General features: G+C 40.8%; 1 protein-coding gene across 2 annotated transcripts in view; it reads left to right on the top strand.

Annotated features, from left to right (window-relative positions):
• Positions 1-10,905, top strand: part of FBN2 (fibrillin 2) — a 233,974-nt gene extending 223,069 nt beyond the window's left edge. The window contains exons 62-65 of one of the 2 annotated variants that reach the window (XM_079916031.1): positions 685-804; positions 5,326-5,557; positions 7,001-7,172; positions 9,027-10,905. In XM_079916031.1, coding sequence (XP_079772157.1) covers positions 685-804; positions 5,326-5,557; positions 7,001-7,172; positions 9,027-9,401 — 899 coding nt within the window. In that variant the 3' untranslated portion in view covers positions 9,402-10,905. The remainder of the gene's footprint in view (positions 1-684; positions 805-5,325; positions 5,558-7,000; positions 7,173-9,026) is intronic. The other variant, XM_079916032.1, reaches the window with a different exon arrangement.
• The last annotated feature ends 12,360 nt before the right edge of the window (positions 10,906-23,265 follow it).

Here is a 23,265-nt window from a genome sequence, read left to right as displayed (position 1 = left end):
ATTTATTAATTATCCATATAAATTTGTTACGCATACATCAGACATGCCAATTTCATTTCACTTTTTATGGGTAGGTTTCAAAGCCTCAGTTGTCATTCCAGAAGAGTATGCATGTCTGAACAAAGAAATTATTCCATATGTGTCATAATACTATATCGTGTCTAAAAATAACATATTTAGAATACTTTAAATTTGCATCTAATTAATCTTGAATGGTAATAAAATTTTTTGTGTGCAAACCATTATACTTTTTAGGTATTTCTGTAGTGCTTGTATCTTCCCAAAAATGAGGATTATATGTCAATCACTTTTGAACCTACTGGAATATATAATGCAAAGATATTTATATCATTTACCAAATAAATCATACCGTATGTAGTTAATCCATCCAAAATGCACAACATTTGTGGTTGCTATGGTTGATTTGCTGACATTAAGTTGTTATTTAGAGCACTGACGTGGCATGGCTGGTGGATAGCATAAGAATGATGTGGTTTCTTATCTCAGAACTGTTCTCTGCACCACCACTGATTAATAACCATGTGACTTGGAAAAATCACAGCCCCTCAGTATGTCTTGTTTGTTTGTTCCTGTGATAATAGTTACCCCAGGCTGTGTTTGGAGTTCATTTAAGAATAGTAGAAGAAAGGTTACATAAAGATTTTGCCGGGATTGTTTTTGCAGATGTTGATGAATGTGATGGAAACCATAGGTGCCAGCATGGCTGCCAGAACATCCTGGGAGGCTACAGGTGTGGCTGCCCTCAAGGATATATTCAGCATTACCAGTGGAATCAGTGTGTCGGTGAGCACTCGCTTGTTACACAGCATCTGCTTTTCTCACCTTAAAGCATCTTTGAGTAAAAAGAACGAACAATAAAGACTGGCATTTCAGTGTAGCCTTTAAACCCTAGAACTTAAAAACCAGTACTTAGGACTGATGCATGGGGATCCATTAAACTAGTCTCTGTACATGTGTGTATTTGAAAATATACATAATAAAAATGTTAAGTACCTAAATGGTAACTCAACTAGAGCTTTCATAATTTTAATTTTCTGCTAGGCGTAATTCTAAGTTTCTGAAGATGGTGTCAAGAATCATCATCTTCACATGTTAAGGTCAGAGAGTTTTTATCGGTAATTTAGTATCTTTTGATTGGGGGTTGAAGGATTGCCCATCCATCCCCCTCATATAAATCTAAAGGGATTCAGATCAACTTAATGAGCACCATTCATCTGTGCTCTCCAGTCACATATTTAATGAAGAGGCTAAAGGATTTTAAGGTAGAAAAAGTACCTAGTTACAGCAAATTCTATTGAAAACTCCATACAAAAGTGTTTATAAAATAAAATCTGTAGGCACTCAGCTCCCTTTCTTGCACTTGATAGAGTCATGGAAATTCTCCTTTTAAGGAGAGATTGATCAAAGAGAACATTGCTCTCTACTTGAATAGCTGGCTAACTTAGTTAGCATATGCCTAATTTCTTGGCTCCATTTGAATGCCCTTCATAGAGGCACCATCCAACACAGTGTGACATCAGATGCTGGCACAGCAGAACAGAAAGGGGAACAGTGGTCCTGCTGAGAAACAACGGGGTACTTCCTGTTTCTCTGTAGTCATTTAAATTACCCCACATGTATTTCAGATCTTTTACTGTGAGCAATCCACTAAATAAATTAACCTGATTTTATCCTTGGTGATCTTCTCAAAAGAAATTTCTAATGACAGTTTAGTGAACTGAGAAAATCAAGACAAATTTCAAAGGAGGGAAAGCAACTCTGAACGTCATCGCAAGTCTGCTGTGGCCTTGTGCCAGGTTAAAGACAGATGCTTAGCCACACCACAAATAGACACTCGTGGGGGAAATGCAAAAACCACTAATGATCTAGGAGTTAAGGACAGAGTTTGAAAGGATTATCAAAATGATGAGTTAGGCAGTCAATCAAAATAACTTCATAAGTTTAGTTTACTTCTTTTCTCTTCATAGAAAAAAGAATGTCGCAGAAGTTGTTGTGCCCTGATTTATTGATTCATAAACAGAGATAAAGTATAGGCACACTCTTCAGAACATAGGGAATGGTACTTTTTTAGATAGCTATTAAACAGTGTGAAACGATTTTATTGTGTTGTTTATAAAATATGAGGCCCAAGCCTCTATTTGGTTAACACCACGGCTTCTTGTTTAATTCTACAGAACTTAAAGCAAAAGAATGATCCTCTAATATTTCACATGTGTCAGCTTAACTAAAATTCTTGTTTTTAAAGTGATCATGAGTGGAAATAGGAACATGTATGGAGTATCAACTCAATTTCTACGTTTTTTAAGTTTCCTGGAGTTTCTGTCTGTAAGCATTTAGTGCGAAAATAGCCACACAGGTTTTCACTGAATTTGGTCTAACTTAAAGTCAGGGCTATGTGATGTATCCCACTTCTTCTTGCTGGGATCCTTGGAATAGGCACTTAAGCAAGGCAGTCACCCCAAAGCAGCTCACGCTGGAGTCCAGCCAGAGGCCAGTGTGCCTTCTAGTCGGGAGAGACCCCCATGGGCAGAGGGATAAGTGGTTTCAAAGATGAGTTCAAAGCTAAAGATACATAAGCAGATATCCCCAACTGCAAGAATTAATTTGTTAGCTTGCTCTGCTAAAATGGGCCTCTGTAAGCAGCAGGCCCCTGGTAAGTAAGATGAAGCAGGGGTTTAATTTGAAAGATTCGAGATTCTTCTGTGCAGGGTTGAGCAGTCCAGCTGGTCTCTAGTAAAATTGCTGACTTTCTTGCCTTGAACCCACAGAACACAGTTGGAATTTTAACTCAAATATATGGCAGTAAGAGAATTAAACAACCCATTGGGAACTAATAAAAGCAACAAGTTAGCAAAATAACAAGCATTATAACAAAATGCAAATCGAAAGGCCACAAATCATTTTTATCTGTCACTATGGGTATGAAATATCTTCAGTTATTCATATGATTGAGGGGGGAATATAGTATGAAGTATTTCAGACAGATTTAAGTGGGGTCCCCTTGTAAAAAGACAAAAATGTTAGTGCATCAGATAACTTAAGTAATATTAAATTGTAAACCTACAATGTTGTTAATACTACTACCAATTTAAGAAAAATGACAGTTCTTGTAAGTGTTAATAATGAAAAAAGTTTTTAATTCAAATGAATACTTTCAGAAGTTTCCAGCCAGTTACCACAGAACATTTATAACATTCTGGTACGTGTACTGTACAGATTTAGGTAACATTCTCAAATATATGCCAGCATGATGATTATTCCAAATTGAAAATAAGGGAATATTATTAACATTTGCATATGGTTACTTCTGAGTATATGAAGCTTTGGGTTATGTGGTGTCAGCAACTTCTAGTTCCTTGTATGTCCTTTTCAAAATAACTTGAACATGGTTTAGCAAGGCTTGAGTCAGCTCAAAGTGGGTCTCAAACAGGAACATATTTTCAAAGTCAGATTACCTAAGCCTATAGAATTATGCTGTGATGTACGTTTATAGCATATAAACATGAAGTCTATCCTGGTGCTTCCAGAAATTTTACCTACTTAGAAATGTTCATGTCAGTGGTATGTTTAAAAGCAATTTATTCAACTAACTAGTTTTGCCTGGTAATATTTCTACCTAACACAGTGTCGAATACTATATTCATAGCAGGATCATTTTGTTAAATTATAACCTAACTCACATTCTCCATTAGGAGAGAAACACCACATATAAATGTCAGATTTAATTATAAAAGCAGATGAGCCTTTGAGGCAGAATTCCAAGTCTTTCGTATGTAGAAATAAAATAGTTATATTTATGTCATAGGTAGCCTGGTTATTAAGAATTTATTCATATACTTTCTCCCCATGAAATGAAGGCTAAGAATTTGTACATATTAGGTAATCATAGCACATTTCATATCCAGTAATTAAGAATTCTACATTTGGCAGTTTGGTTTAATTCTGAAACTATAATCACGATACAGAAATGTGCCTAATAACATCGGCCCTCTCAATAACCTCTGTGCCGTAGTTAATGAAGTTTAATTTCCTGTGTGAGAGGCCTCTTCACTGAGACTGTATCTGCATCTTCTGTAATCTCTCTGAGCTCCTGCAGATAAGCACTTCCCTGTAGCTGCTGTGTCCCAAGGGTACACCTAATTGCAAATGGGCCTGTTTCCCCACATGGGCTGAAACATAGACTTGTCAGGTATTAGGTAAACAGACACACTATGCTCCAGTGCAGTCATGAGAATTTGAAAGAATTCCACAGACCAAATGTGACTGGTGCCCAGGGTGACATTTAGATTATAATAAAGCCCACAGGGGTCAAGCCACAAAATAGGTATCAACCAGATAGTTAAGAGCAAAATTGTCATCTCCAAAGTTAAAAGCACAATCAAGCTTTGAATTTGTAAAAATGATAAGAGCAGCTGAAAGTATCAACCTGTAATTATCTTGCTGTCAGGCATTTATGGTATAATGTGAGTCATTAAACTAGTAAAACCTATGTCAGCTGATGGCTTGGTGCAAACCCATGTCAGAAGGCAAAGTCTGCACTTGATGCATTCTCAAGTGTTAAAAGTGTACAAGGTTATTGGTTCAGAATGTTCAATTAAATAATGTTTATTTCAGTTATTTTCATTTAAGGTATTTAAATTTTTTATCTGTTTTTCTTTCCATATATAGTGAAGGCTTTGGGAATTGCTGGGAGAATGGATAAAAATACAGATATAAATAGAGGCTTTTAAAAATTTGACATATAATTCACATACCATAAAATTCACCTTTTAAAATGTACAGTTCAGTGGTTTTTAGTATATTCTCACAGCAGTGTGCAAACGTCAACACCACAACATCTTCATCCCCCCAGAAAGAAACCCCATACCCATTAGAAGTCATTCTCCATTTCTCCCTCCCCACAACTCCTGGCAATCAGTAATCTTCTTTCTGTCTCTGTGAATCTATCTGAAGTGTAGGCTTTTGAAGTAACCTTCTGATACGAGAATAGAAGAGTTCTTCAGTAGTCAAACTACAAATATCTGTCCCCAGAGGCTGCCAGGGTATTCAGAAAAACCTAGTACAAACAGAATATAAAAGGGCGGGGCAAGGTTTTGTTTAAGTCATAATTTAGGGGGATTTGTTGGGTCTTGTTGTGTTTTTTTTAATTTCATAGGCTTTGCAAATCGACCATCAGGGTAAACATTTAAAAAATACGGTTCTAGAGCTATTTCCCCTGTAAAATCGTAGGTACTTTGAAACTCAGGCTCTTCTTTGCCCCACTGCCCCTACCCCTTGTAAGAGTCTCTTGCTTTATGTTCATAGATGAGAATGAGTGCTCCAATCCAAATGCCTGTGGCTCTGCTTCCTGCTACAACACCCTGGGGAGCTACAAGTGCGCCTGCCCCTCTGGGTTCTCCTTCGACCAGTTCTCCAGTGCCTGCCACGATGTGAACGAGTGCTCGTCTTCCAAGAACCCGTGCAATTACGGCTGCTCCAACACGGAAGGGGGCTACCTCTGCGGCTGCCCACCTGGCTACTACAGAGTGGGACAGGGGTAAGACCCTCCACCTCCCCGCACACAGGAAGGCGAGCGTGGTCCAACTCAGGCTGCCCTCCCTGTGTTCAGGCCGCCTGGCCACCCGGCACTGGAGGGGGGGCAGTTCATGGTGATTAAAAGCCCACAAGGGAAAAGCATTGATCAGGGCACTTAGGGAATAGGAGGAGGAAGCACATGGAAGAAGGCATGTGGATTACCTCCTTTGTGGTGAGCATAAGACTCAAACGTGTGTACAGGTATCACTCTCTTGCCTCTTAAAATGGCCTGAGTGGATTCAGTTGGATCCCTCAAGGCCAGAGACAAGCAGTTGTCTAAAAATGCTGTGGCTCACGTGTTGTCAGAGACACCTGAGTTAAGTACAAATGGAAATGGCTTCACCCCAGATTCTTCTGTGAATTTTGGCAGGTGCTAGCTCCATGCTCCCTGAGGAAGGAGTTGTTTCTCTCTTTGCTCATCTGGTTTTTTGTTGCACAGAGAGAGGATGCGCCTGGTTGGTGTGACACTGTCTCCACAAGGCTGGGTTCCCTCCAGCTAGTCGCACTTTCCCAAGTGCAGCTGTCTCAAGTCCTATCAGCTGCAGATGAGGTTCTGGCCACCTGCATCCTTCCTTCAAGGAAGTCAGTGCTCAACAGCATAGAAGATAAGAGTTTAGGAGTCAGTCAGGGTCACCCTCCTCAGAAGGAGCAGTGTGTGAGTCAGACACTGAGGGTCGTGGACTAGTATGTCCGCTGTGGGTACATAATAATGCTTGAAACAAAAGTCGTGGTGTAGACAAGGGTCATTTAGAGCCAGCTCGCTGAGTCTTTCACTAACCAGAATTGGAGTTCAGAAATCTCAGTTGGTAAAGCAGAGAGCTTTGTTGTGAGCAGAAAACATAGGCTTCAGGCTTTTGACTCAAAAGAACTTCTGGGGCTTCCCTGGTGGCGCAGTGGTTGAGAGTCTGCCTGCCGATGCAGGGGACACGGGTTCGTGCCCTGGTCCGGGAAGATCCCACGTGCCGTGAAGCGGCTAGGCCCATAAGGCATGGCCACTGAGCCTGCGCGTCCAGAGCCTGTGCTCCACAACGGGAGAGGCCACAACAGTGAGAGGCCCACGTACTGCAAAAAAAAAAAAAGAACTTCTGGCACTCTCTTTGGAAATTCATACTTAATTTTTATCTTCTTGATTTAACTACTCATAGTGCTTCAGTCTAATTAGGATAGAAAATTGGGGAAACTTGGGGCTCACTCTTAGAAGAATTTTGCTGTTCAGAATAAAGGAGACTCTCATGTATTAAGTGTTGAAGAAAAGAGTTACCAAGACTATTAGGTTTTTATATTTATGATCTTAGGGTTTGCTTTGTGGGTTTCTTATTTTGGAAAAATCTCTGCTCTACCTCTGGAAAACAGTAGTCAACATTATAATGAAGTCTAACATCACCTTGCATCCTATTGCAAATAGCCACTGTGTCTCAGGAATGGGATTTAACAAAGGGCAGTACCTGTCAATGGATGCAGAAGTGGATGAAGAGAACGCTCTGTCCCCGGAAGCATGCTATGAGTGCAAAATCAATGGCTACTCTAAGAAAGACAGCAGACAGAAGAGAAGTGTTTATGAACCCAAACCCACTGCTGTGAGTAACCTCACTTTGTTTTGTCACCAGATTTTATCCATATGGAGTCACGTATATTTTGCAGTAAACTTTTATGTAGGTTTCAGCCTCAGTGAAGCTAAAACTGTCATGAAATTTATTGGCTAAATTCATGGACACACTATGGCAGAGACAAGTAAATTAAAATTAGAGGCATTTTTAGCTCAAAACACAAGGACTGGGGGACTTTAAGATTCACAGTTTCAGATCGTATGTTTTCATTTTTTGATTTGTGCCAGAAGGCAATAATATGGGCTTCTAGGAAATAGCTATTTTGAAATGATTCAAAAACCAAAATTATTTTGAATCTGTCCAGTTCTGTTGTATACATATGTAATGTACTGGGCTGATTTTAATTTTCAGTAGGTAAGCCAACTTGGTCTTATATTGTAATATTTATAAGACAGGTGTTCCTCCCATAAAGAGTTTATCTCCACATAACTTGTATTTTGTAAGGAGCTGAAGATCTGAATTGCCTGCTGCTGCTATGTCTTTGCTGTTCATAGTAGTTAGCAGAGTGGTTAAAGGGGCAGGCCACAGACTTCATGATTTTGAATATGTTCCCTGATCCTCCCTACTTACTACCCATGTTACATGGGCCATTTTACTTAACCTCTCTCTACCTCAATTTCTTCACCTGTGAAATGGGAATAAAAATAATTACCTCTGAAGGCTGACAAGAAGATTGAGTGATTACTGTGAAGCTCCTGGAATGGTGCCTAGCATAAGCATCGTACATGTTCTCCGAATAGTATCCAGTATCTGGAGATGTTTTCCCCCAGACATCAGGGAGAGTACCATCCTTGTCAGTTAGTGTTACTGCAGAATTCCCCATCAAAAAACCTAGTCTTCAACTCACTGGCTGTGTGAATTGGGCAATTTGTTTCAGTTTTCTGGGCCTCAGAAACTTATTTGTAAGACTAGATAGACTTCGCTAGCCAAAAAGTCTCTGGTTCTATTTTATAATAATAAATAGGCCAGCATTACATTTACCTTGCGGAGACTGAGGTGTCTAACTGATATTTAAATATGGCAACTGAGATATTCATCAAGTATCCCAAACTACAAATCCAGAAATTCTGCTCATAAAACCTTCCCATCGTAGTTCTGGGGACAGGATTTTGTCTGCACACTGATGGGGGCACTTCTGCACCACTTTTCTCAAGTTTTTGGCAGGCACCCACTCAATGCATTGATTTTTTTCTTTTTTTTTTTTTTGCCTGTCTTACTGAAATAGCATTCCTAAACCTCCCATACTGCTGACTGAGGGAGACTTGGTTCATCTGGGCCATGCCCCATTGGCTTTTTACCAAAGCTGGTTCAAACCTGAGCCCTGACGACTCTGCAGTTCCCTCCCTCTGCACTAACAGCTCCCAGCAAAGACACTCACTCACGGTTTGTGACCATAAAATCAACCTGGGCCTTCAGAGTGAAGAGCCCTCTGGGGACAGTCCCTGCTGTTAGATAACAGCTGCACTTCTCGTTTTAACTCCAGGAAAAAAAAAAAATTACAGTCATTTCCTAAATTGTCTCTTGTTTAGTATTAATAAGCATGATATTCCATAAACTCAACAAAAAAAACTTGAAATGTGAGTGCTCCCCATAGGCCCAGACCTGAAACTTTACCTGGATAAGGCTGAGTGAGAAGTCGTAAAGATTTACAGGGCATACTCTGTGGAATTGACCTTTTCTCCCAGCTGACAGTAAGTTACAAGCAGAGTGCAGAGGGGCAGAGATACATCGTCCTTGTGGCTGCACCCCGACAACAGGCTCCTTTCGAGTCATCTACCTGTGCTGTTGAAGGTCTTCCCACATCGTTTCCTGCTCTTTCTCCAGGTTGAACAGATCAGCCTGGAGAGTGTCGACATGGACAGCCCCATGAAAATGAAGTTCAACCTTTCCGGCCTTGGCTCTAAGGAGCACATCCTAGAACTCATGCCCGCCATTGAGCCACTCAACAACCACATCCGCTATGTCATCTCCCAAGGGAATGACGATGGCATCTTCCGCATCCACCAAAGGAATGGGCTCAGCTACTTGCACACGGCCAAGAGGAAGCTCGTGCCTGGCACATACACACTGGAAGTCACTAGCATCCCTCTCTACAAGAAAAAGGAGCTTAAGAAACTGGAAGACAGCAATGAGGACGACTACCTCCTAGGGGAGCTCGGGGAGGCTCTCAGAATGAGGCTGCAGATTCAACTCTATTAACCCCTTGCAGACTTTGTTCCAGGCTCAAATCCCTGCACAGCCAGCCTTCAGAAGCCTCTGAGAAATCAATGACTAATTTTAAAGAGGAAAAAAAAAGACTTTTATTTCTTTCCTCCCTGTCTCAGACTTTAGAATGTTGACCCTCACAGGGAGTGATAATTAGACTCTGGTGTGGCCAAAGATTTGAGTACAGAGGCAACCGTGGTTACTGTATTTTCTATATAACTTCACTTTAAAATATATTAAAAAAAAACCTAAATATTCAAGAGATCAGCATATGGCACTAAATGCACAAAAATAATGTGAGCTTTTTTTTTCCTGTTAGCAGTCTGTAACACTTTGGGTATTTTGCTATAGTTGCTAATTAAAAAAAATATAGATGTTTATTTATTTTTAATGCAGTAATATATGGAGAAATGAACAAACTATGTAAACAAAAAGGGAAACTCACTTGTTTTTCTTTAGATTTATAAATTTGAGCTATTTCTTTTAGAGGTGCTTTTTAAAAAATTCAGTAGATTCAAGAGGTGTTTCCGTTGGTTTTCTGCCAGTCATCCAACTGGTACACATCTGATTATTTTAAAGGAAGCCTCACAGAGCTGAACGGGCAGTGTAATCAATGTGTCATTAGATCCTTTATAAAGGAGATCAAAGCCAGAGCAGCTCATTGTGATGATATTTCACATCACCAGACACACCAGGCAACAGAAGATGAAGCACACAACCACTGTAGCAAAATACCTTGACTGCTTGTGAGACCAGTAGCGTTGCAGGCCAAACCGTACTGTATTTCCTTCTCATAACCTCAAGGAAGCACATGTGCTACCCACAACACCTCATTCTTACCCAGGGCGTGCTGCATACTTGTGGTACTGTAGGCAGCTGAAGAACTGCTGTTCCTTCGGAAAGGAACACCTGGCGTTCTGTAGTGTTTGGTGCTGTCTTAGATTAATGGTGCATTTATTATGTTCAAGCTATTTCAGGATTGCCATATGTGCAAACAAATCATGCAGTACAGCCAAGGAATATATGTTGTTTTTTTTTAAATCCAATTTTTTTAGAATTTTCATTAATACTGTAGTTATACACCATATGTCTCGTTTTATCATAGCCTATTGTGTATGAAAGATGTTTGTACAATGAATTGATGTTTAGTTTGCTTTAGTCATTTAAAAAGATATTGTACCAGGATGTGCTAATAAGAGTAAGTCCCCGCGTTCTTCTCAACCCAAGAACCTGTCCCTGGACCAGTGACCAAACCTCATATGTGAAATGGCCAAAGCACATGCAGGCTCTGGGTTGTTCCTCTCACACCTGTGCTGACCAAAGATTAGTCACCAGTTAGATCCAGTTTGGGACTTTGTTTTGTTTTCTAATAACTAAAAAACAAACAGTGTAAATTTGTAATCAAGTGTTTATGAGGAAAAACTTATGGCTTTTGGTTTTGTTTGTTTTCATAGGTCTGTGTATCAAATATGACACATTTCTTGCAATAAAGCTTATTTTGGGGTAGCTTTCCGACTGAGAGTTTTATGGGACTACAATCCCTGTTTTGTTTGTGGGAGGGGCTGGGGGCTTTGCTTACAGGGACCTGTATGAAAGTACCAGAAGGAAAGCCAGGCACATTTACAAGAAAACAAGCGACTGCTGTCAAGTCTGTGACACAAATTAGGCAGGAGTGTTCAACTGACAATTACAATATAAGGTCATATCCAAATTGAAGGACATAGTCAAGGCAGTTGGTTGTTCACTTCTGCGTAGACTCTAAGCCTCCAAGGACCCATCTTCCTAGAGACCTCAGAATCTCTTCACTTCATCCTCACCTGTGGTTTGGGTGCCATTGTGTTAAAGCACCCTAAAACACCTGTGAGGAAGTGAAACATTCTCTTAAAGAGTCTTCCTTCTTAGGGTTTTCCTGAACTTGAGTTTTTAGTCAAAAGTATGCAGCAGGCATACCCCGGGCCAAATGGCACCTTCACCAAAAATAACAGGAAGAGAGCTTCCTGTCTCTTGCAGTGTTGTACACTGTCCTCACAGGACAGGTGTATAGATAGGAGAAGTCGTTGAACAGGGACTCTCTTCTGATACACAGCTGAAATGAGAACAGACACGTCTCTGAAGTTAATTCCACACAAAGTTTGAGAATGTGTGTGCTGAAATTTTTCATCCAAGGAATAAGAAAACAAGGAAATATTATGACTGATCTTAATGCTGTTCTTAGCCAACCAGAAATTAGCTGCATGGAATAAGGGAAGTATTTGCCTTGAGGCATCCTTTAAAACTTAACATGCGTCTTCAGTTTCATCTGGCATCTGTTACTGGTACAGCGTGAGTGCTGTAATATGAAATTACCTGGAACCAAACTTGACTCTGAAAGTTGAGCAACAGCACTCTTAGTTTAGCTTTAACCTGCTCTGGAGGAAGTTGAGAATCCACACCATTAGGTGCTTTACACAGAAGAGAAAAAAAAAAAATCATTAGGTGCTTTACACAGAAGAATGTACTAGAAGGAAATGACTACTTCAAGATGCTCCTTCCAGGAAGAACCTTTCTGGGCACGTCTGATAGCTTTATTGCAACTCCGTTATTGTGAGCACTGACACAGCTGTGATTAGTTTGTGCCTCTCTGGTAACTAAATGCTAATGATAGATCCTGTACCATTTTGTCTTTCTCATTAACTGTCCCCTCAGAAATTACCTTGGCGAACTTACAGAAAACTTCACACAAGACTAAATTAATAATGTAAGCCCAGACATATAAACCAAGTCCAGCAGGTACATGTAATAGTAAAATAATAAGCAATAATTTGGTCTTCAGCTGACATGAATTCCTTTTCCACTAGCATTTAGATTTGGAGCTTTTAAAAATTTAGGCCTGGGGCTTCCCTGGTGGTGAAGTGGTTGAGAGTCCGCCTGCCGATGCAGGGGGGACGGGTTCGTGCCCCGGTCTGGGAAGATCCCACATGCCGCGGAGCGGCTGGGCCCGTGAGCCATGGCCGCTGAGCCTGCGCGTCCGGAGCCTGTGCTGCACAACGGGAGAGGCCACGGCAGTGAGAGGCCCGCGTACTGCAAAAAAAAAAAAAAATTTAGGCCCGTTTAGTACTTTTTATTTTGTTCCTTGTTTGTGGTAGGTGAAGGTTGGTTACATTTGCACATGAACACTGAAAATAATTTAAGGTAATATGTAATGATTTTACTCTAAATTCTAACATCTGCCCTATTTCATTATCTAGGAATATCAAACAGGATAATTCATGGATCTGTCCCTTCTAAGGTTTTGGTTTGCCTTCTTGGTTCAAGAATAAATGCTTATGGTAGAGAGTGGGGAACACAACTAAAATTTACAGAACATCAGTTTGAGACCTACAGACCTTTTGGTTCGTATCCTTGATGCTTCAAGGGAAATGAGTCAATTCATATGTTAAATTGAACCATGAGGAATTGCCAATATTTGGCCATGTTTGACTTACAAAATGGTAATTTCACATGGTTCGATAGATATGTAGTTCAGAAATATTCATGTTTCTCAAGGATAGGCTGGAAATCTGAAAATTTCCCTTCTCTTTGAAAGAATCAGTTCTGTTCACTTCTCTCCATGCTGCTTGTGGCTCATTTGAACTTCTAATTTACAATAGTCCACAAGAGAATGAAAGGACATAATGTATTCAAACAGCCACTTTCTTTCATGCTCCAGAGACTTTGGAAAGAGTGTAAATCACACATCTTTGGGACCTTGAGGGGATTACTGGAAACTGTTTAAAGACAAAGACAAATCCATTGGGAAAGGTTAAATATAGCCCATGTTTTTTTGAAAAATAAAAGGGAAACTTTAGGAATCGTTACTTCTGAAGAGACAGGAAAGATGGCGATTCATTAACACCCCACAGGAAGTGAAGGTGACAGCTGTTTTGCAATCTCAGCCAAGCCTGCCTTTGATATCTAGCTTATGGTTCTATTTTATTTTATTTTTTTTTAGCATGATAGCTTTCTCAAATAAATACAAAGCCATGGTTTTCTTGCTTAATAAGAAGTACGTGTTCCTGACCTTCGTTCTCTTTGAAGATCCATTTGATGTACAGAGCGAGAGTCCTGAAACACAATGAGCAGCTCACTAAATTCGGCATTTTAGCCACTGAGACGGTATCACTTTGCAGGTAAAAGAAAGAGATCTTCAGATCAGGCCGGCCTGAGTTTAGCAAGTGGAGGATAGGACAAGCTCACCGACTCCCTTGGGTATGCTGCCCGCTCTGAGATCCTATCTGCCCTACTTTTGGATGGACAGGTGGGTAGAAGCCTCCTGGGTGTCCTGGTGTGATGTGCAAGGCACTTTATTCATGTCCAATTAGTTGTAAACGAAAGAGAAGTTAAAAGGAAGGACTCAATTCAACAAGCTACACAATGTCCCTGAGCCTTGGTCTCTTTCCTAGATGATGCTTCCCTGCAGTGTGACTGAGAAAATAGAGTGAGATGGTCCGGGCAGCGCAGTCAGCGGAGGGCTGAGCACACAGCAAGCACGCAGTAACTGTCAGCTGTTCTTCTTCCTCTTCCTCCTCCCACCGTGCCTACAGCCACAATATGGGGTAGAATGCACCCCCATAGTCCCACAAAACTCTTTCCCAAGTGTGGCCCTGAAATTACAACCTTCCCACTGAACTGTATGGGATAACTAGCACCCAGGACGTGTCTCCTAAGTGGTCTGTACCTCTAGGGCGAAGTCCTGGTGTGGTCATGAGAGTTTACAATCTCCACTGTGTTCTTCACTTACTGGAGTCACCAGCTACAGCCCTGGAAGTTCAGGCCACCAACACAGCCAGAGCCCTCCTATCTACAGATGCCTAGGAAACCAAACCTGAAGGAGAACACAGACCTCTAATAATCGTTTTTAGAATGATGTAGTGCCATGGAAAGTCAGAGCTACAGAGGCCTTTGGAAACCTACCCATATGTACATGTGAGGAAACTGAGGCCCAGAGTCGTAACCGAGCTAATTGTACTGCTAGTTTCCACCTAGGTGAGACCAGAACCCTGGCTGCACGGTTGTAGTCTGGTATTATTCATACTTCCCACTACATGGTCAGCCTACTTGGATCTCTTTTAAACCCTGAGGATATAGGCCAGTTCCCATGGTTTTGGCTCACATTGAATCCAAAAATGTTTTCCAAGCACGATTCAAGCACTGCTTTTTGTTTTGTCCACCCCACCCTCTGTGTAACTGCACTCAACCTCCTGTAGACCAGAGATTTGTATACACACTAGAATGCCAAGATACTAGCTACCACAGAGTAGACCCCACCTAAATCACACGCTGCTTTCAAAGCACGCTAGAGCTCTGACTTTCAAAGGGTTAAATATTTTATTTAAACCAGACCTTCAAAACATTAAAAAAAAACCCAAAAAAACCACATACACTTTTGTTCCAGTAAGAACACTTAAGGAAAGCACACTAGTTGCTTGTGTTGCTTAATTGTCATGTTTTTCCTTTTCCTGTGAGCCTAAGAAAGATATTACTAGATTAAGCTGGCTTACTTTTGAAAGAGCCAAGAACCAACAGCTCATATTAGTCACCCCCGTTAGGGCTGCAGATGAAATGTCAGGATGTAGTGTAGACATTTTCCAAAGGAAAACAGGAAAACGCTTTACACGATTTTGAGAGCAAACCGTAGGGAAAGTTAGCACTACTAGCCTTCCCCAGACAACTACTGCTACATGTGTGAGTTCCATTAATGAAATAGCAGTGAAGGCTGTGAATGGCCAATTCCTGAGAAACATGTCAAAAAAGCAGCCCCTTGGCCTGCTCAAGCTGCCTAGGTTTCTGCTCCTGGGTTTACCGCCTTCCTTCCACACCCCAGCACCCCTGTACTGAGGGAACCCATTCATGCAGGGATGAAATTAGAGCCTCGGGCTTGTGCATTCATGAATGTAAGGCCTGAGACAGAGTCTAAGACCCACGGTCATGTATCAGCACCTAGGAACTCAGTGTGAGATGAATCTGTACCTTAGTCGTTCTGGTAATTCACAGAGCCAAGGCCAGAAAATAGTCAATGAGTAAATGAAAGGAGGGAGAGGATTCTAAGACTCCATAGGATCTACCGCCTTGGGTAGTAGTGGATGGCCACAGAACACCACGGACCACCTGGGGAGCTGGGCCTCGTCCAAGGAATGGGTGGTTTCACAGTAATGATTTCACTGGACATCATCTGGACTGATTTCTGGGGATCACTCTGGAGGTATCTTCCCTTCTCTCTGGAGGACTTTCTTGATTTATGCTGCTTTTCTGCACTTTCCTAGGGAGCCTCATAGATCTTACCCAAGATGATAGTAGATTGAAAGCTCTTTGGGAAGGCTGACTATAATTTGGATTTGTCACATGAGGGGACACCCCCGTCCTAACCTGAACTGAAGCTACTGTTGCTTCTGTAGTGTCGTGGGTGGGAGAAGAGGCCCAATAACTGCTTTTCGTAAGACACAGATTACACACCTCTTGTTTTTGAAACAAACTGATTGTGTGAATATTTGTTGGGTAGTTATTACCCAGTCCTAAAAAGATTTTCCCTCCAAAAGCCTACAGTCAATTCAGGGAAACAAGATAACCACATAAGATTATGAAGTGGTATGTGGTTAAGGGCCCAGACAAATGCCCCAGACTTTTTTTTTTTTTAATTCTTTATTGAATTTGTTACAATATTGCTTCTGTTTTATGTTTTGGTTTTTTGGCTGTGAGGCATGTGGGTGGGATCTTAGCTCCCAGACCAGGGATTGAACCTGCACCCCCGGCACTGGAAGGCGAAGTCTCAACCACTGGACCGCCTGGAAAGTCCCCCAGACTTTGCCTTGAAAAAGTAAGTGGCCATTGAAATGTAGAGCTACTGGAGATGGTCTTTTAGAGATGGTGAGAATTGAGCTGGACCTTGTAGAATGAGGCAGATTTGGATACAAGGTAGAAAGTTGGAAGGATTTCCTTGAGTATAGAATAAGATGAACAAACCTTGGAAGTGATAGTGTGGATGGCCTATTGGAACACAAAGAAAAGACAGGGTACCATAAAGAACAAAAGAGAAGATTATTAGGTAGTATGGGGCTTAGACATGAGGAACCCTGAAGGACTTGCTGAGCCATTTGGACTTTATCCTTTAGTCAAGAGCTAGTGATGGTCATTGGTGTATGGATGAGAGTTGATGGAGAAGAGAGTACCTAGGACCAAGCCCTGGGAAATAGAATATGAGGAGCTTGTCAGAGCATCTGGGAGAAAGAGAAAGGAGAAGTGATAAAGACCAGAAGAGAGGAGTATCAAAGATACCTAGATAGGAAGGTATTTAAGAAAAGTATCGTGAAAATCTTTTGCTAACAAAATCAAATCTTCTATGCGGCTGCTTCCTGCTAGCTATCCGTTTTACATTTGGTAGTATTTATAAGTCCTCATATTTGTTTAGAGCAAAAACAAAATAGAGGAATGATATCAACCAGGCCCCAAAGGTTTATATATCTGTATGTTCCCTTTTGCTGTTGATAGTAAAAGCAATTCTGTTTTATAGCATAGATCTTGTATTTATAAGTCCATGCCACTCTCTCACTTTGTCCCAGGGATAGGAAGGGTGGGAAGGAGACGCAAGAGGGAGGAGATATGGGGATATATGTATACGTATAGCTGATTCACTTTGTTATAAAGCAGAAACTAACACACCATTGTAAAGCAGTTATACTCCAATAAAGATGTTAAAAAGAAAATCAAATCTTCTCCTTTGCCACCCATATCTACTCACCACACCCTCCAATCTTCATCTCTTCCTTCACTTGGGTCACCTTGTTGCAAACAATGACAAAATAAATGGTTTGCATGATCCTTGTCCCACCTGTATATCTGAGACGTAGCATGGCAGAGTGGGAAAAGGGTAGCCTTTGAGGCAAAAAAAGAACTGATCCTGGCTGCCACTCATTCACTGGGTGGTATTAGTCAAGTTATGTTAAGTTTTCTAAGTTTCCGTTTGTGGCACATCTGCATTTTTTGCCTTTCCAGCATCCTTTCCCGGTGCTTTGTGACAACATACCAACTTTACTTTGGGTAACTACCCAGCCACCATCGCATACAGTCATATTAGGACTTCAAGGATTTCCACTTGCCCCCATTAGATTCTCTCTCCACGAAACTTGAGACTTGACCAGAATAATGCAAGAGCAGATAATAGCTCTTGCATTCATCCAAACAGTACCCCAATGACAGTGTGGGTCAGTTCCAGCAATCTAGATCCCAGGAACTATTCCCTTCTATCTTCTCTCTAAGCCTGATTCTTCAGTTTCCCCAAAATTCTCTGAGCTCTCCTTTCAATCAGTTACTTTAATTGTTAGAACAAGTTGTTGCTTTCATCTTAAGAATGCTAATATCTACCGTACTCCTAGGATTATTATGAGGATTAGAACTGTGGAACTCTCCAAGCATAGGACCTAGAATACAACTGCTTTAATGATGTCAAGAAGAAGGAACTGAGTTTTTCTCAGTCCCACCTCTGGTGCCCTCTATTACCATGAATATCTAAGCCAATTTAGGTCTGCCGTTCACAAGAGCTTTGCCACTTTGATTCATTATGTCTTACATACTCCCCATCTTTCTCGTTTAGGCAGGATGGAGTTGGGTTGGGCACACTGGACCCCATCCCAGGAGAGGGAAACCACAGCCAGGCCTCTTTGTTTCTGAAGCACATGTTGGCGTCTGCTCTGCCCAGGAGGTAAACTTTTACATTTCACAAAGGACCAAGGAAAACTGTAGTAAGAACCATTCATGATCCCCGAGGATTATGCCCAACGGCCCCAAGAAGCCTGGATGTAGCCCAGCTAAGTAAAAGAGATAAATTAAATGCTGTCAGCCACTTTAATTGTTTCTTTCCATGCTGTCATCCTTTGCTTTTCCTGCAATATTCTGCTAAACTGTTTCATGGGCTGATTGAGGACATGCACGTAAAATGTTGTGACGAATAAATCATTACACAAGATGTTTTTGAAGGAATAAATGCATTTAGCCTAACAAAACTAATTCACATCTTAAAAAGCCAGCTTCTCCAAATGCCAGTTATGTCAGCTAACTCTTTCTCCAGCAACCTAGCGATTTAATTCTTCACCCTTGTCTGCTTGGTCCTGCTACACACAAATGGTTTTCAGAATAGAAAAAAAAAAAAAAAGCTTTCTGGTGTCTGTTCTAAATTTGTTTCTATCTACTTGATGTTTCTACCTTTTCCTCATATTTGTTTAGAGCAAAAACAAAATAGAGGAATGATATCAACCAGGCCCCAAAGGTTTATATATCTGTATGTTCCCTTTTGCTGTTGATAGTAAAAGCAATTCTGTTTTATAGCATAGATCTTGTCCGCAAACTATAAACATCCACTTCCCTCATTTCTTCAAGTCTCTTTTGAGGGCTGATGAAGGAAGGGAAAGCCAGTGACACGTGGGTATCTCTCCAGGGTGCTCTTAATAGCAGCCATTTCTGCCGCAAGGAATCTAATTGCCTGATTGCTTGATCCTCTTCAAAAGAGGAAAATGAAGTCATGTTGGAATCAGAAAAAGCCAAGATGAGGAGTTGTGTTGCTGAGCCCCTGGCCCTGACTCCATCCAATAGCTGTCCCCTGACAAATCCTCAAACAAATCATGCCTCCTATGTAACATACAAGCTTGAATATGAGGCAATCCTAAGTGTAAGCAAGCTCCCGTTTTCCCAACTGAGACTATTAAAAAGGGAGAGAGAGAGTGCAGGGCCAAATTGAATCTATAAATGTTAGGAACTGTATAAATTAATAACGTTTACTTTCTGTTTCCAATTTAGTTAATCACCTATTTAAATATGGTATAATATCTAAAATGATATATTGATTTAACATTTTATTTCTCTACAGTCACATTTTACAAACTTTTTTTTTTTTGCGGTATGCAGGCCTCTCACTGCTGTGGCCTCTCCCGCTGCAGAGCACAGGCTCCGGACACGCAGGCTCAGCGGCCATGGCTCACGGGCCCAGCCGCTCCGCGGCATGTGGGATCCTCCCAGACCAGAGCACGAACCCGTGTCCCCTGCATCGGCAGGCGGACTCTCAACCACTGCGCCACCAGGGAAGCCCTATAAACTATTTTTATTTACATTCCTTGCATGCATATTTGCCCTATATATGTGCTGCACTTTTTAAATCATTTAACACAGATTTCCAAAGTATGCTATCTCCAGTGTCACCTAAACTGTTTGTTTGTTTGTTTGGGGGCTTTTTTTTTTTTTAATTTTAGTTTTATTGGAGTATAGTTGATTTACAATGTTGTGTTAGTTTCAAGTGTACAGCAAAGGGATTCAGTTATACATATAATCATTCTTTTTTAGATTCTTTTCTCATATAGGTCACCTAAACTTTTGAGATATGGCACTTTTCCAGTGAGGCTGTACTGCAATTTTTTTCTCAAGCTACAAGTGCTCATTTGCATGGTATTAGGACAATTGATTATTTTCATTCATCCTTTGATGTATATTCATGATCTTAACAGAGAAATCACTCATCATGTTGCTTTTTTAATGGTTATTAAAAATCATCTTTAAAAGATAGTAAGAAACTTGCAATTATGATATACTGCAGGAATAATTACTTAACCTATTAAATTTATTTTCCTTAAAAAATCACTATACCTCTATCAGGTGACCTTTATAAAAACCAAAGTTATCATTGATTGAAGTCATTTCAGGATAATGTAACTTCTCCAAACCTGTACTTTATTCATAATGAAGTTATTGGATGTACAGCCCATCAAATAAGGAAAATTTATAAAATTAGCACAACAACAACCTGCAGTATATGCTTGGCCAAATATAGTAACTATCTATCATAAACTTAACATTTCTATGCATGAATAAGTAAACTGTAATTAAAATTAATGTTCATATACATTAACCAGTCAACAAAGAAACAGTAATTTCATGGTTGGTGCTTATTAATATTATATGTTTCATGGAAAGAGGGTTTTTTGGCTCATTATTTTAACTCAGTCTGAGAATCTTTTATTTTTTAAATAGCTTTTTTAAATTTCCAAATTAAAAAATTATTTTTAAAATTCACTATAGAATATTTAGAAAATATAAATTATGATGGCACCCCCAAAATGTCCCCACTCTAATCCCCAGAAACTGTGAATATGTTACTTTACATGGCAAAAAGGACTTTGCAGCTGTAATTAAAGCTAAGGACCTTCAGATGGGGAAAATAGCCTGAATTATCCAGGTGGGCCCAATGTAATCATTTGAGTCCTTAAAAGCAGAAAATCTGCTATAAACTGAATGTTTGTGTGTTTGCCCCGATCCACCAAATTCATTTGTTGAAATCCTAACCCCCAAGGTGATGGTATTTGGAGGTGGGGATTTTGAGAGGTAATGGGGTCATGAGAGTGAAGCCCTCCTGAATGGGATTAGTGCCATTATAAAAGAAACCCTAGAGAGCTTTCTTGTTCCTTCCTCCATATGAGGACAAGCAAAAAGACCACCTTTTTGGAGGAAGTCACAGCAGTAATCCAGGGGAGATATGGTGGAGGTGGTGGGAAGGAGATACGTCTGAGGTAGAGCCCACACAGTTTATTGATGAGATAAGCATGGAATATTAAAGGAAAAGTAAAGGAGTAAAGGATCACGTTGGAATAAGGAGCATCCCTGAATGATGACCGAGCCTGACAAAGACTGCCACTGTTGTCCTCTGTGCCAGAACAGGCTGGCCCCATGGCAACAGCCTTTGCTGTCATTGAACCAATGACATCATGAAAATACCAGACAATTTCAATGTGTCCCTTTTTAGTTGCCCAGGTAGGAGCCCCACAAAAGATAGAGTTTGTTGGAATTAATTTCTTTAAACCACCATGCATTTCTTCCAAGCTAGAGACTTAAATTGTCTTTTCCTCCAGGTTGATATGAGTCCCGTTGGGACATGTTTGCCCATCAGGAAGCTGTTGCCCCAAAGTATGGCTTGGTTTGGCATCAAAATTATCTGATAAATGGATAGAAAAAATATTTTCTCCTAATTGCCATCTCCAACGAAGATGCATAATATTTAGAAGTCATGTGGGCTTTATCGAGCAAAGAAGATGTAACCCAAACATAAGATTTCCCCAACGGTCACTTTGCTTTCAGAGTCCTCCTCTGCTCTGCACATCCATTCCACGTGCAGAATGTGAACCAGGCTCTTAGAAACAAAGTGCCACAACTTATCTGGTTCCCCATATCCTCCTATAAATATGTACAAGGAGAAAAAAACATTCAAGAAATTTGGATCAGTAAAACATCACCACCATGTGGTTATCCTTTCACAGAAGGAAAGCAAAAGGGCTAATAGAAAGATCTAGCAATACACAGAATAAGATAAGTTATAGGAAACAGTACTGGTAACTTCAGGAGAAAGAAAGGACATGCATTGGAAAGCAATTAGTAGACATCCTGATAGCCTTCTGTGTCTCTTCTCCAATCCTGGTTCTGGAACCAGCAGCAAAATGAACCCCTCCTCCAACCTGCTCCCAAATAAAAAGGCACTTCTTCCAAAAGAGGAGATGAGAAATTCAATCCGGTTCTGATAGTCATGAATCAGACCTGCCACAAGGATGGTTCAAAAAACAACAGTGTTCAAAAACATTCCCCGTGGGAAATGGTAACTGGAACAACCAAATCCCCAAACTCCACTTCAAACGTAACACTCTCCACACACGTACTTTAAGCACAGACCCAGCACTATGTATGCCAGCTGCACTTAAACTTAAGCAGCCAGGTTCATAACCCAAACAATCCCCGATTAAAAGCGTACTGACAAGAATGGTGGTGAAAACGTATAGAAAACAACAGCAGGAGCACTCAAGTCAGAAAGACAAGCGTCTAAAAATAAAACCCAACCTATCAAAATGAAGGATGAGACATAGATAAGAAAATAACAAGAAACAGATGACAATGATATTTTCCACTGAAGTGTTGCTTTTTTCTTTCTTTCTTTTTTTTTTTGAGTTTTGGTGTTCCGAAAGATTTTTTCATGGGGGCTCTGAACACTTCCGTGGGCATTCTACCTGTGCAAAAAAGAGTAGAAATCATTTGTCAAACTCTGAAAGAAACATTTGGCTGATATGTTATAAAAGACTTAGCAGTCTGAGTGCATCCCGAGCTCATCGATGAAGGATTTCCCCCAAAGGCATGGGAAGGCACTCTGGGAGACAGCCAGAGGGAGGCCCTTCTGTCAAGGCTTGATTAGATATCAGCTTTGGAAATTATAATCCTTAAATAAGGTAGTGGAACACCTGTCACAAGACTCCTGGATGGTTTTATTGTTTTCTTTTCTTCTGCCAGAGTCAACCGTTAAAAAATTGTGCACAGGGCTTCCCTGGTGGCGCAGTGGTTGAGAGTCCGCCTGCCGATGCAGGGGACATGGGTTCGTGCCCCGGTCTGGGAAGATCCCACATGCCGCGGAGCGGCTGGGCCCGTGAGCCATGGCCACTGAGCCTGCGCGTCCGGAGCCTGTGCTCTGCAACGGGAGAGGCCACAACAGTGAGAGGCCCGCGTACCGCAAAAAAAAAAAAAAAATGTGCACAAAGATATTAACTCCTTAGCAACTCTAGGGAGAAGTCACTGTAAGACTGAAATAAAATATAGCTCCCCTTTAGCCCATCACAAGGTCTAGAAGAATGTTCTCTCCTGATTGGCAGAGGAAGGTAAAAGTTATTTTATGTGCCTGTCTTAGTCTGTCAGGGTAGCTACAACAAAAATACCATAAAATGGATGGACCTAGAGATTGTTATGCTGAGTGAAGTAAGCCAGACAAAGACAAATATCATATGATTATCGCTTATATGTGGAATCTGAAAAACAAAAAAGGGTACAAATG

This window comes from Stenella coeruleoalba, assembly GCF_951394435.1.
Source record: "Stenella coeruleoalba genome assembly, chromosome: 3".
In the NCBI taxonomy this organism is placed as follows: Eukaryota; Metazoa; Chordata; class Mammalia; order Artiodactyla; family Delphinidae; genus Stenella; species Stenella coeruleoalba.
Note: the sequence above shows the minus strand (reverse complement) of the source record. Positions and strands in the feature narration are given on the sequence as shown.